Source organism: Alosa alosa, chromosome 2, assembly GCF_017589495.1.
Source record: "Alosa alosa isolate M-15738 ecotype Scorff River chromosome 2, AALO_Geno_1.1, whole genome shotgun sequence".
Lineage (NCBI taxonomy): Eukaryota > Metazoa > Chordata > Actinopteri > Clupeiformes > Clupeidae > Alosa > Alosa alosa.
The window spans coordinates 6,224,459-6,238,578 of NC_063190.1; the positions used below are offsets into that span (position 1 = coordinate 6,224,459).

The window sequence follows — 14,120 nt, forward strand, 5'->3', positions numbered from 1 at the left end:
TAAAACATACTCACTAATCCTAAACAAACAACTGTTGCTTAAAATATAGTGTAAGACGCTCGTGAAAGAAAGATATGCAGCTTTCAAGTGACAAAAACGGCAAATTCCCAAGTTCACATTAAAACTGTTGGACATGAAAGGCCACATGGACTACAAACGAACTACTAAAGTGATGACGAGCCCCTAACTGGGCAACTCTGGGCAAGGTATATCATACTATGTGCCTCTTTGCAAATCAAAAATATCAAAAGCGGTTGTTCACTTTGTGTGAATGACACTATTTTCCGCGTCTTTTTTATTCCAACCGTGGGCACTTTAGAGCAGAAACGAGAACGCGCACACATCCTGATTTACTTACACCTGGCTTGACATAGTCGCTCCTACTCATGGTGGATTGGCAGTGAAACGAGTTGAGCTAGGATGACCAGACAGCGCTATGTCAAACCTCGCTTTATCACTTATCTTGGAGGTCTTAATTCTGCCTTTGTGAAATACCCCTCTGGCCGGGACCAGGCTAGGTGCAGAGAATGAATCCCCATGGTAACTTATGTGCCATCTCTTTTGTGAAACCAAGTCGAGGCTAAATTCCATCATAATTCATCCAGGATAACCAAAAAATCCCAGTTTAATCCCTTATCTAGGTTTTGTGAAATACCCCTCAGGTGAACTTGCACCGATCAACCATAATAACATTATGACCACTGACCAGTAAAGTGAAGAGTATGGATGACGTAAGCCCATGTAAAGTGAACGGGATGCGTCTCCAGCACTGCAACGCACGCAACTGTGCGGGAGCCTTTAGCCATCTAGGACCCCATAGCTGGTTCCACCTGTGTTCTTTTCTTGAACCACTAGCTATTTTGCACTACAGACTGGGAACATCCCACAAGAGCTTCAGTTTTATTTGTCTAGCCATCAGCTTGGTCTTTTTCAAAGTCACTTGCATCCTTATGCTTGCCTTTTTCAACCGCTTCCAACTAATCAAAAAGATATCCATTTGCTGTCTGATTTATTCCAACCACTGACTGATACACTGTTACAAGCCAATGTTATTAACTTAAGTCATGTTGTGGCTGATAAGTGCAAGTTTTTATAGTCTATAATAGTATTCATTGTGAAGAAACCTGAATGTTCTGTCTTCCAAGTTCAGGGTCATGGGACCAACACTGAAGAATGCCTTTTTGTATATTTAAAAAAATAAAAATAAATAAATAAATAAAATAAATCAACTAAATTAGTTTTGAATGTTGTCATTTGACCTTTTTTCATAGACGTGTACTAGTTTGTTCATGAAAACCATGGTTCATGAGAGAACTGCTTTCTCATTCCTCATTATGTCCTCATGATCTAATTGCTACTCTCTACAGTCTGGCATATTTGGCTGGGTAATAGTTATTCTTCTGAAGCATATTTGCATGAAGGGGATTCATTTAACCATTACATGTGCCTTAATTAAACAATGCGAAAACACTTTCATACTTCTCAGTCTGTCAATACATGAACAGTGAATGTGTATGTGATACACTTTAAAGAACACAATAAATCAGAAATGGTTTTAGCATCTTTTTCCTTTAAGACAATTGGTTTAATAGTGTTTGCTATTGGCAGATGGTTGTAGCACTTAAACCCTCATTCAGGAGCAAAAATGGTTGACGTAAATCCAATTACATGGCCAGAGCCTATTGACGAGTGAGCCTATTTAAATCACTTGGAAGTGGACAACAGCAAAGGTTACAGCAGAACCTTTGATGTATACATGTCCTTAGACAGTTGCTTTAGTCTTGCTTTCTTGGAAGTGTAATTGCTCATGTGCATAGGAATTGCTTGATTGAGTGTTTGACTGAATGAATACTGTAAACTGCTCTAAGTAACACTTAACAAGACGTCACTCCCGGAGAGAAGGGAAACCCAGTTATACAGAGGATCTGAAACTTGGATATAGGAGAAACTGATGTCAAGGTGGATTTCTCTTGGATGCAATGTTGTTCCGATGCACGGGAGTAGTGGGGCCAGCCTATGTAAGTAATGATCGTTTTAGCTGACCCATTGATTGATTTAGATTTCAGTTTTGATATATGGTACATGTGCAATCTGCACTTTTTTTTTCATCTTGTGTTCTTAGTGTCAGCCAGAACCCGGAGACTTGATAGAGATATTCCGTGGAACTTATCAACACTGGGCCCTGTACATAGGAGAGGGTGACATAGTCCATCTAGCTCCTCCTTGTAAGCACTCTTCACAATATTGTCAGTATACATATCAGCACAGATTAGCTCACTTGTTTTTCTCTCTCTCTACCATTATCAATGACGAATCGAATTTTTAGTCTGAGACTACCAACAACACTGAAAGAAGGATTAACTGAAACCAAAATAGCCACATGCACCTGCCCTTAATTCCCCATGTGTTGCTTTCTTTGTTTACTTCCTCATTTTAATCCATTCACATTTGTTTTAGCTGAAATTACAGGGCCTGGTCCAAACCGATTGATGTCCGTGATGTATGATAAAGCAACCGTGCTGAAAGAGGAGCTGACCGAGGTGGTAGGAAAGGACCGATTCCATGTAAACAACCTGCTGGACAAGAAGCATGCGCCGAGGCACGTGTGTGCCATAATGAGGGATGCCCACCGCCTTCTGGGCCTGGAGTTGCCTTATTGTGTGCTACGGGGCAACTGTGAACACTTTGTCACTGAGCTACGATATGGTAGGGCAGAGTCTCAACAGGTAGGTTGATCCATTGGCTGGCCTTTATGCACTTAATTCCACATTGGTGTTTTGTTTGTTTGTCTCATGCTCCATTTAAAGTGATGCTTACATCACAAATGCTGTCTTTTTGTCCTCCAGATTCATTATGCTGTGAAAGTAGGTGTCAGGGCTCTTGCAGTAAGTATGAAGATTCTGACAGAGGCGTGGAGGCATCGAGGGAAAAAGGGACAGAGAATGCTTCACTAACATCTTAGAAACCTATAATAATGTCTATGTTGTGCCTTTCATGTTATGTTCTTTAAAATATATATATTTTTATACACACGTCACATGTAATATGTGTTAATGTTATGATTATCAGCAATATGCATAGGCCTACCTGTACTCAAAGAAAATATGTATAACAATATTTTTATATTCCATAAGCCTAAAAAGGTGAAATGTCATTGGTCATCTGTGTGAGTGGTTAAATACGGTAAAAGTATCCTCCCCATCAATACATTTCTGAAATGTCTTACTGTGTATCCATCTTACATCCAACCAAGTAAAAACAAACTCACAATTAAAATAATGTCTAAAATAATTGCTCTGGCCTATTGCTCAGTTTTTTTGTTTGTTTGTTTTTTGCTATAATGCAATGTATGCATGGGCGGATTATGAACTTTTGGGCCCCTGGGCCCAGATGTATTAAGGGCCCCCCACTAATTGTCGTATATGTGGGAGGTGGGAGGGGGGGGGGGTTGGGGGTCCTCCCCCAGAAAAAAAAATATTTGTTTGATGTGATTTTCCTCTATTCTGGTGCATTTTGGGGATGGCCAATACTAAATTCAATCAGATTCATAGCCTACATCCTGATTTGTTGATATTGAGGCAATGATTCCATGCAAAGGCTTGGGCTTCAGGTCCCCCTGGGCCCGGTAGGCCCGTGCAGTAATCCATCCCTGAATGTATGTTAAGCATGCATCTGTCACATTTTGGGCCTATCTAATCTCCTGCTATTCTGAGCTTTTCCTGAAACCATTCTCCTTAATCACTTTGGTTTACAGCTTTGTCTTGTGCCTTAATTGATCCTTTATTGATACGTATTAAGTCATTCTTATGAGTTAAGGTTTGTATTGTTAAGGTTTGTAGGCCTGCTGTGGTGGTGGGATGTAGTCTCCAAGTGGTCATTTATGAAATGGCAATCGTAAATTCAAGAACTCCAGTCTACAGAAACGAAATCAACACGGTGCGAGAGGTGATTATGACGTGGACAATATAGCCTATGATCCAAAAATAGATTGAAGTAGGCCTAGCTGCAACCAACCATGAGCAAAACTCAGCTTTGATGCTCGGATGTAACATTTAAAGGTAAGCCAGAAAATCGATATTCCCGAAGTTTAAATTCGGTAGGCCTACTCATATATGATTTATAATACCCGTTTAATTTAATTTCCTAGGCTGAGATGAGTTATCAGAAAACAGTTGCAGGTGACGACGAGGACTCATTTTTTGAGCATGTATGTGAAGGTTTTCTCGTTCACGTACGATTCATAAAACCCTTGCAATATGCTAGCCTGGAAGAAAGCCAAAACGTACCCCGATCACAACATTTGAGGTTCTGATTCTGATAGGAATTAGTCTGATTGAGCCAGGCTGGCAATATGCCGTATGTTTTTGCTGTTAGAAAATAATTAGGCCTAAAAACTGAAACTTTTATGACAGTGGTAGGCTCAATAAAAAGTAAAGAAAAATCAGCACACTCAAGTATTTGCAAACAAGTTTTTTTACTCTATGTGCAAGCTTTCGGTCAGATGACCTTCTTCAGGCAGAGTAAAAACACATTAAGTGAAACAGTGCATGAGGTTACATATAATCATTGATTCATGACACCTGTGTCAGTTTCAGTGCATTCTAGGAATTATTGTCTTTTACAGAGTCATGACATCCAAAAAAGCATCATGGGATGCAGTCCATAGATAGACGATGAAGCTTATCTAAAAACAGGAAACAAGAAACAAATCAATGCAATGTACACATCAGGCTTCAGCCGTCATAAAAACAAGCATAAAAAACATTTCATTGTTTATAGGAATACACTCATATCGAAATCCTCATTTAGGCCCAAAGGTTGTAATGTCTCCAAAGTATGGATCCAAAAAAGTTCTCGTTGGCAGAGCTTTCTGTCAACACCCCCTCTGTAAAAATACTTGCTCTATACCTTGGAATCTAAGGGAGGAGATGTGAAAATGGCAATGGGAAATGGCAAGCGACAGGATAATTTTCATCTCTCCGTCTAATTGAACTTTTGTGTTCACTTAATCTTTGTTTAAGTGGACGGGTAGTTTTACCAATGTACATTTTATCGCATGGACATTTTAACAAATAAATTACATTTTTTGTATTACTACATGTAATAACTCCCTTGATTTTAAATGTCTTTCCAGTTAGAGGATGTTTAAATGAATTTGTTTTCTCTGAATTATGACATTGGGCACAATTCCCGCAGGGATAGTTCCCAGGTTTCACTGGGGCTAGCAGTGCCTGTTTATGGGGAGGCAAAATAGAGGCTTTAACAAGTTTGTTGCGTAGGTTAGGGCCTCTTTTATGAACAAAAAGAGGTGGATCCTGAAAGTTTTTGGACAGGGCTGGATCTGTGGCTAAAATGTGCCAATGTTTTTGAATGTTTTTTTTTTTTTAATGATGTGAGCCTGAGGAGTATAGGTAGTGATACAAGAAACTGAGAAGTGCCTTTCCTTTTTAATACTTTTTTTCAAAGTAGTTTTCAAAAAGAGTTTCTTTTCTAGACATGTGGATTGAGCTAAGTAATGGTAGCCTTACTACTACACTGTATAAAAAGGAAACTGACCGCAATACCTTCCTTTTAGCTACAAGTGCCCACCCCAGAGCCTTAAAATGGCCTACCAAAAAGTAAAATTTTCAGGTTGCGCCGACTATGCTACTCTGATGAAGATTTTAAAGAGAAAGCAGTAGAATTGAAACAGCGCTTCCTAGAAAGAGGCTATACAGCTCAGTGTGTTGATGAAGCATATGATGTTGCACTCTCTAAGTCTAGAGCTGACCTTTCATAAATTTGAAAAAATTGATTTTGTTCATAAAAGAGGCCCTAACCTACGCAACAAACTTGTTAAAGCCTCTATTTTGCCTCCCCCTAAACAGGCACTGCTAGCCCCAGTTAAACCTGGGAACTATCCCTGCGGGAATTGTGCCCAATGTCACATAATTCAGAGAAAACAAATTTATTTAAACATCCTCTAACTGGAAAGACATTTAAAATCAAGGGAGTTATTACATGTAATACAAAAAATGTAATTTATTTGTTAAAATGTCCATGCGATAAAATGTACATTGGTAAAACTACCTGTCCACTTAAACAAAGAATAAGTGAACACAAAAGTTCAATTAGACGGAGATATGAAAATTATCCAGTCGCTTGCCATTTTAATGATTGTTCACATCCTATCTCCTCCCTTAGATTCCAAGGTATAGAGCAAGTATTTTTACATAGAGGGGGTGATGTTGACAGAAAGCTCTGCCAACGAGAGCTTTTTTGGATCCATACTTTGGAGACATTACAACCTTTGGGCCTAAATGAGGATTTCGATATGAGTGTATTCCTATAAACAATTAAATGTTTTTTATGCTTTGTTTTTATGACGGCTGAAGCCTGATGTGTACATTGCATTGATTTGTTTTTTGCTTCCTGTTTTTAGATAAGCTTCATCGTCTATCTATGGACTGCATTTCCCATTATGCTTTTTTGGATGTCATGGTGACAGGTCACAGGTGTCATGAATCAATGATTATATGTAACCTCATGCACTGTTTCACTTAATGTGTTTTTACTCTGCCTGAAGGTCATCTGACCGAAAGCTTGCACATAGAGTAAAAAAACTTGTTTGCAAAGACTTGAGTGTGCGGATTTTTCTTTACTTTTTATTGAGTTACTTGTTAATCCAGCACCTCAACAGATGAGCGGTGATTTTTTTAACCTTTTTTCATGACAGTGGTAGGCAAAATCAGAAGTCACCTCACATCATAAAATAAGTATTTCCAGTATTGGGAATATATTATTATTTGTAAAAAAAGTTTTTTTTTTTTTTAAATTACCACTTAAGGACAAAGGAATACGGGGTATCCTTGTGGTGTTGTCATAGTATTGCATCAAACAGAAGCTCATTCATCCTTGGCTTGTCTATTACTACTACCACCATCAAAAAATAAATAAAAAAGTTAATAATAATGATGATAATAATATTTTAAGGCATATGGGATGTGAGGTTTCTGGTATTGACCACAATGCTTTCGCTTCCAGGTGCAGACATCGATATTTATGACATGGGTACTGTCAACCACTCTGACAAAGAAAAAACTGTTCTACATTCTGTCAGTGCTACTCTGCCTATTCCAGGCGGCCATGCTGGCATCAGATGTTGCGTTTCACTTTCATCTTAAAAACCATCGCTTCCCCAGTCACAAGCACACAGAGAGTCTACTGGTAAAAACTCTGTAGAACCTTTCAAACTGGATATTATGATTCATGATAAATGTAATGTAATGATAAGACATGATGATAATTCACACATGTACTCTGTTTTAGTAGAAGACTACAATATAATTATCATTCATACTGATATAATCATATTATCCTTGTACAGATTATCCAGGTTGTGACGTTCTACTGGGCATTACTAGCTTCAGTGTATTCCCTTCAGGCAGGGAATCGCAGAATGGGCTACTTATCTTTGGCATCAGTCTGTGAGTTTCACATTCCAAGTCAAGTATTACTCACTTCTTATTATCTTAACTGTAATTATTTATTACAGTTTTCTACCACATGATGCAACATGGGTCTGAAATAATCACCCAACTCTTTTCCTTTCCATCCTAGTTCTTAACCTAGGTGTTTTTTCCCTACGGATCGGTTATGAGTTCATCATGATGAGGTTCAGAGCAGAGGAATACTGAGGCGAACTGGCTCTGAGGACTATTATAGGCAGTGGAGTCTGCCTGGTCAACTCTCTGAATCCATGCAAGTCTATGATATCACTGTCCAGTCACAATAAACATCTACACCCAAGGCACTGTACACATTCTTTTTCCATGCTCAAGTCAAAATGATCAAATAAAATGTTTCTGGATTGATACCTTCATTGATTTAAAAAATGTAAGTATACCTGTTTCATATTTATAAAGGTCATTATTTAATAGTCAGAAATGTAAATAAAGCAGTCTTGTAAGCTGAGGGTCAGCTGCTTTACAAATGTTGTCACTGTACAGATGAGTTGTTCCTCTAAAAGAAACATTTTGCAACAACAGCAAAATATCTTTTTTTTTATGATTTAATATGTTGAATGTATGAAGGGCCAATCGGCTGGAACAAATTAATAACCGTTTATACATTTTCAATGTCCAACTATCAAAAAAGAAAAACGCAAGATAGTGTTAGCTCTAGATAGTGATGGCTCTTTTAAGAGTATTTCCAGTTTTTTTCTATAAGCAAACTTAAAAAAAAAAAAAAATTTATTTAAATTAAATCACTGAGTAAGATCGAATGTATGGCTTTTTATACTCATTGGGGCAAGTACAAATAAAAGCCATTCAGTCTTATTTTAATGTCCTTGTGTATGGTTACACAAAACAAGATTGTGTTTGTTGCATATACTCTGAAATAAGTTATACATGAAACCAAATACCTTGGTTAATTGTGGTTGGTGCACAGGAAATGCAATTTAGCAATGGATATTGCTGTGTACAAGTACTTTCCCATGTGGTGAGTCAGTTGGGGACTGACCAAACCTCAATAGGCATAAAATAGTGCTCAACAGCACAAGGATAGTCTAAAAGGGGGTCTACAAGTACTGCATGTGAAAAATATATGATGTATTAAACTATATTGACCAGAGAAGACATTGCTAAACCAATCATCTTCTGTAAATTAAATCTCCGTGTGTACAGCACACATAATCCAACAAGGGGTAGTGTGAAGACATTAAGGTGTTGCAAAAAATAAAAAGGTTGCGGAAAATATTGGTACACACATTGATAAATATATCTGCAAAGTCTGTGGCGGCAGCGCTGTGCTCTCACCATGTCCTGGCCAGGCCTTTATATTCCCATGTACAGTCCAGGGGTAGAGGGTGCTGCTCAGCTGGTCCCACCACAAAAAGAACAAAGAACTTGGAAGAACACCTACGGCTGCCCACGTGTGACTCCTGACCGTCTGACTGAGCTGAGCAGAACGGAAGAGGAGAGGAGAAAGAAGAGGCAGTCACATGGGGCCCACGCGAATGTTGGGGTTGAACATGGGATCCAGGTTGGGGTCTGAATCTGCAGAGGCGCGACCCAGTTTGGCCATGATGATGATGAGGGTGAAGAATCCGATGACCCCCAACACCAGCAGCAAGAAGATCCTCTGCTTCAGAGTCAAGGCCTTCCTCTTCCCACCTGTGCGATTCCTGGTAAGAAATAAATTATATTTGTTCACACACACATGTATAATATACGTTAAGTTTCAGGTCTTAGGGAGCCTATACAATGTGACTATAAACATCAAATTTAGACCAGCAATGAACATAATTATCTTTCTAAAACAAGGCAAAAAATGTGAAAGCGTTACTCAACATAGAGACTTACTTGAGAATCTGCGCAAACCAACTCAGAGTTGGGCGCCGCCGATACTTATCATCATCAAAGTCAATCTGAGTCACAGTGGAACCGGATTCTCTTGTGTCATATATCTTTCTTGGAGATGAGGCTAAGCACACATAAATCATTTTAAATTATTTTTTTAATTAAATCATATTTTTTACAAAAATTCTTACAGGCAAGATGCTACATAACACTAATATAGTTTGGATTACAGTAGCTACTGAGACGTATTTGCTTATAATTTATCAAAATAATAACAGTCACAACAGGATATAAAGGGTAGATTACCTGAACTTATCGTAACTGAGTCATTGGTGGTTGCAGCAATCATATTAACGACTGAGTGCTCCGCTGTGGTAAGTCTTCCATTGTTGTGACTGACTACTTCTTCCTCTAGCTGGACCGAGGTGGGGGTTGGGTCAGGGCTGTATGTGTGTGTGGGATAAACCGTCTCAGCATAGGATACAGAGGGCTCCACTGCCGCCGCTAGTATGAAAAGGACACAGAGCATCTTCAGACAGAGAAACCAGACCAGATGCTGCCCTTGTGCTACTAAATGAGCAGGAAAGGAGCAGTCAAACAAATCTGAGATGCAACTGAGACAAACCTATTGAGGTAGCTGTGGACACCCATGTGTGAACAAACCTTTTATCCAAAAAGACCTACACACCTGAGGCTGATTTTAGTTTACAAAATGTAATTAAAAACATAAATAACCTTAGGTTTAACAGGAACTTCAATTAATCATACAAGAAAAACAGCTTGTGTAATCTCCCTCCCTTCCTCCAATTACATCAATAGTGGCACAGTGACTTAGTGCTATGTTTGGCACGCATTATCCCTCTGCATATTAAATAGGATAATGCTCACATGCAGCATTGGTTACTTGCAATACTCCAGTGAGTAACAGCCGGATATGGAGCTCATTAATAGCTTGGACAGTAGCTGTGCTTGTTTAGTCCATTTCAGGAGCATATTTCAAAGGCCACATTCACACTTGCTCCTTACAAACAGATGAGCATTTTTAACACCTTGAGAAATGTAGCACAGGCCATAAGAAAATAACAAGCTAAAAACACACAAGTCACTTACTGTCAAACGTGGACCAGTCACTGTAGTCTGTAACATCATGTGTAGTGCTCTCTTGTGTCTCTGGGGCCTCTTCAATCTTGAGTTGAACAACAAGCACAAACACAGCACACAAGTAATCACAACCCATCAATCATCACTCATCTATGCTTAAAATTGGACCTACACTTTAGAATCAAGAGCTAATTGTCATTGGTGTGAATGTTGAGAGAAAATTATGTTTTATAAGTTCTGCTCATTTCTGCTTTTTTTGCTGTACAAAACTATTTATCCAAGACTTTACATCACATTTTTAATAGCATATAAATAGCATGTTTTAATAATAAAAGAGTCTCCACTCTTGTTGCCTACCAGTGGCAGGCCCAGTCCAGCCCTGGCCCAGTTGACAGAAGAGAGTTGCTCCCTCAGCGTGTCTGCAATTGGACTGGCCAGATTAGAGGGTGGGAACACCGGACCTTGACAGGAGGGGCACTGATAGCCGGCAGGGGCTGTATACAGTGGCAGCCGGGCCGCCAGGTCATTCAGACATGACCAATGAAACAAATCTGAAATTGAGAAGAAAAGCTGCAGACCGGCAAGAAAAAACACCCTACTCACACACAGATAGAGCATCAAATGTAATGTTATCATATTTAACTGAATCATTACTATTATAATCAGAATCAGCTCTCAATGGTAAAGAATGTATTGTAGGCATAGATAGCCTACAAAGGAATTGGCTCTGTTCATGGCTCTCTTGAAGACAATAATGTAAGACAAAAGTATTCAGACATTGACCGACAGTGTACAGTTTACAGAAAACAAGCACTATACATAAAATAGCCATGCATTTTCCATGAAGATGTAATAATGAAGGCCCATTTTGAATCTTTCTGCAGCACAATTGAATCTAAAAAATATCTGAATGGAATGTTTGGTGTTCATATTAAGTGCTCATTAGTGTGAATGCATGTGAGTAGATGCTGCCTGTGTGCCTACTGGTTTTGGCTAAACTCTGTAGCTGGTTGGAAGAGGTATAATGCATTACTTTAATCCTTGATCATTTGCAAAAAATAATGACAGGAAAATACCAAGGACTTATCATTAGTCGATAAATGATCACTGATCTTACCATAACAAACCAGTCTCACGGTGTCCTGTGCATTGAGTGGATTGTTGCACAGAGAGCAGTTGGGATTGTAGTCGCTATCCTGTAGCCATTGTAGGTATGACTGAACTATACACTAGTAACAACAGAAGGGGGGGGATTAGTTATTATGTATCCCCTCCAGGTACAAATTATTGACTTTATAAAGGGCTACTAAAACGCATCTTTCACCGACCTTGTTGTGATTAGACACAAGACAGTGTTCACAGACGTTGACACGATGCTCAAAACAGAATAGGTTGGTCACCTTCCTTTTGGGACACTTGCAGAGACCCATGACCTGTCGTTAAAGCTAAGCAAAGACAATTCGATTACTGGTGAGACAGGTTATAGGAGGGGCAACAGGGATAGCCTACAACTTAGCTAACGTTACAGAATTGCTTTCAACTAAACGTGATAGATTAGTAACTACGTCATGTCTGTCCAAACATTATGACTGACAGCGATTCATGAACACCAGTCATATTAATATTATTGATATTTACTCTAGAATGAAGGCAAATGCCATAAAACACAGGATAACTTTGTTAGCTGTAGCTATTTAGCCAGCCCTAGCAACCTAGGATAGCTAACGCTAACTGCATATATTAGGAAAGACATATGACAATTTGGAATAATGGTATAAAATACTGGTTTTCTGTACCAGAGGAATGTAGGGTCTCCGTTGGTCCCGGGCAATTCCCCGTAATACAAACACTATCCAGTATGTACCAGTTGTACGGAACTAGCTGTTAGGCATTTTCGCATATTTTGCCACGTCTCTTCCGCTATTGTCGCATGTCAATGACGTAACCATCACACAGGGGTGTTTTGGATTAGACCTTTACTGTCTATGGATTAGACCTACTTTTCACCCCAAATGTACAGCAATTTTGTGGTAAATTTGAGTCTTTTCTTGACATTGTTAAACGATTGGATAACAAAAAACTTTGCAACATTGCTTAAACATTACAATGTGCTTGTTAATTCCCCTGGGATGTACCAGTGTGAGTGTGTGTATGTGTGTGTGTGTGTGTGTGTGTGTGTGTGTGTGTGTGTGTGAGTGAGTGAGTGAGTGAGAAAGTGAGAGTCCTGCCTATTATCTCAGCCCTGCCTGTTATCGCAGAAAGTACATTTCAACATCCACATCTCAAATTCAACATCTCCCAGCAACCCTTAGCTCAACACCACCACAGACTGATAGGTAAAAAGTGTAGTAGAAGAGGGGTTTAGTAGATTCAGTGCATAAGAAAAGGATTGGGATTGGGGGGCCACCAACAAGGAGCATATTAACATAACATTATTAATTTGAAGCTATTATATGAAATTTACATATGTGGTCCTCATAATCAAATAATCAAATCAAATATACCCATTGGTGCATGACGTCCACTACATTTTCACTCATAGGGAAAAAAGTACAAAACTTATATTGATAAAACTTTGATAAAAGTACTCCCTACAACATAGTTAATGAGAAATATTTTTTTTACCTGCATACCATGTAGAATAAAATGAACTAACTGATATCCCAGAGGTTGTAGGGTCATGACCACTATCATCTGCCATTTTGGGTTTATGATCCAATATCTTAAGTTGCAAATATTATTATGACCGCCACTATCGAAGCGGTCATATAGGGATTGTCAAAGTTTTTTTTTTTTTTTTCCCCTCTACTTCCTGAATTTTTGGTCAACGATACCCGGGACACCGAAACACCGGGGCACATGAAATTTGGTGGGTATGTAGCCCCAATAGACTTTTACGGAAAAATTTCGTTTGGTCCCCAAGGGCCACTCCCCCACCGTGCTGGGCCCCCCGAAACCCAAAAAATGCAGTTTTTCCTAAATAACTACCTGAACCGTGGCACTGAGGATGAAGAATTTCTTATGGTATGTTGGTCTCAAGGGACCACATCAACCTGGCCCATAATCACTCATTTGTGATTTGCACCCCCCCGGTAAAAAATTATGGGGGTCTTAAAAAATGTAGGTTATGTGTACATTTAGTGACTGTACACTCATTTGCCTGTAGATGGCGGTGCACACACACACACAGGCACGCACATACTATCGTTATCAAATTAGCAAATTTGGTCTGAACGCCACGAAACTTGACGTACATTATCCTTGGACCAAGCCTCACAAAAGTTACCAGAAGGATTTTTGATTTTCGAAAGTGTTTGCCCGTCACAGCCAAACGAAATTGGCAGCGAAGCTCCGAAACAGGAAGTCGTCCATATCTCAGGAACACTGTCATATATCGATACCAAATTTTGTATTTGAACTCGGGACTCCAATGTGAGGGTGCATAAGCTAAAAAAAAAAGAAAACATTCCAAAAGTTTCCAGCATTTGGCTACCCACCCACCCGTATTAGGTATCTATCACTTTCCACATGTACTGGTACATTTATCACAATGCCTCTGGGCAACCTTGCCCAATCATGACTTCCTTGCTCTGCCATGGGATAGTATGAACTTACAAACTGACATAATGATGAGAATATTACTAATTTATTGCTGACGTAGTACAGTTATTTTCACAT

The 14,120-nt window shown here is 39.1% G+C and overlaps 2 protein-coding genes and 2 long non-coding RNA genes across 5 annotated transcripts; 3 read left to right on the forward strand and 1 right to left on the reverse strand.

The window, feature by feature from the left end:
• The first annotated feature begins 538 nt into the window (after positions 1-538).
• Positions 539-3,285, forward strand: LOC125309771 (phospholipase A and acyltransferase 3-like). Of its 2 annotated transcripts, XM_048266875.1 has the most exons (4): positions 539-2,018; positions 2,123-2,225; positions 2,458-2,726; positions 2,847-3,285. In XM_048266875.1, exons 1-4 carry the CDS (start codon positions 1,980-1,982, stop codon positions 2,952-2,954), a joined length of 519 nt encoding a protein of 172 aa, XP_048122832.1. In that variant the 5' UTR covers positions 539-1,979; the 3' UTR covers positions 2,955-3,285. The 2 variants fall into 2 exon arrangements, with proteins under 2 accessions (XP_048122832.1, XP_048122840.1); XM_048266883.1 differs by lacking the exon at positions 2,123-2,225.
• Positions 3,286-3,974: 689 nt separating this feature from the next.
• LOC125291413 lies at positions 3,975-7,073 on the forward strand. Its single transcript, XR_007192980.1, has 3 exons — positions 3,975-4,058; positions 4,148-4,207; positions 7,024-7,073. It is a non-coding gene; the product is annotated as an uncharacterized LOC125291413 (long non-coding RNA).
• A 41-nt stretch (positions 7,074-7,114) lies between these two features.
• On the forward strand, positions 7,115-7,691 carry LOC125291412. Its single transcript, XR_007192979.1, has 3 exons — positions 7,115-7,206; positions 7,367-7,466; positions 7,600-7,691. It is a non-coding gene; the product is annotated as an uncharacterized LOC125291412 (long non-coding RNA).
• A 197-nt stretch (positions 7,692-7,888) lies between these two features.
• Positions 7,889-12,357, reverse strand: zfpl1 (zinc finger protein-like 1). Its single transcript, XM_048238161.1, has 8 exons — positions 12,239-12,357; positions 11,771-11,887; positions 11,560-11,671; positions 10,800-10,993; positions 10,452-10,527; positions 9,648-9,845; positions 9,345-9,465; positions 7,889-9,166 (listed from the first exon to the last, which is right to left on the reverse strand). The coding sequence occupies exons 2-8, from the start codon at positions 11,870-11,872 to the stop codon at positions 8,980-8,982; spliced, it is 990 nt and encodes a 329-aa protein (XP_048094118.1). The 5' UTR covers positions 11,873-11,887; positions 12,239-12,357; the 3' UTR covers positions 7,889-8,979.
• Between the last annotated feature and the right edge of the window lie 1,763 nt (positions 12,358-14,120).

Coding starts and splice junctions, on each gene's coding strand:
- LOC125309771 (XM_048266875.1), top strand. CDS start 1,980: ATGTTGTTCCGATGCACGGGAGTAGTGGGGCCAGCCTAT. Junction 2,226..2,457: donor AGTCCATCTAGCTCCTCCTT/GTAAGCACTCTT, acceptor CATTTGTTTTAG/CTGAAATTACAGGGCCTGGT. Junction 2,727..2,846: donor GTAGGGCAGAGTCTCAACAG/GTAGGTTGATCC, acceptor TTTGTCCTCCAG/ATTCATTATGCTGTGAAAGT.
- zfpl1 (XM_048238161.1), bottom strand. CDS start 11,872: ATGGGTCTCTGCAAGTGTCCCAAAAGGAAGGTGACCAACCTATTCTGT. Junction 10,994..11,559: donor CGTGAGACTGGTTTGTTATG/GTAAGATCAGTG, acceptor TCTCAATTTCAG/ATTTGTTTCATTGGTCATGT. Junction 9,466..9,647: donor CTCAGTTACGATAAGTTCAG/GTAATCTACCCT, acceptor ATGTGTGCTTAG/CCTCATCTCCAAGAAAGATA.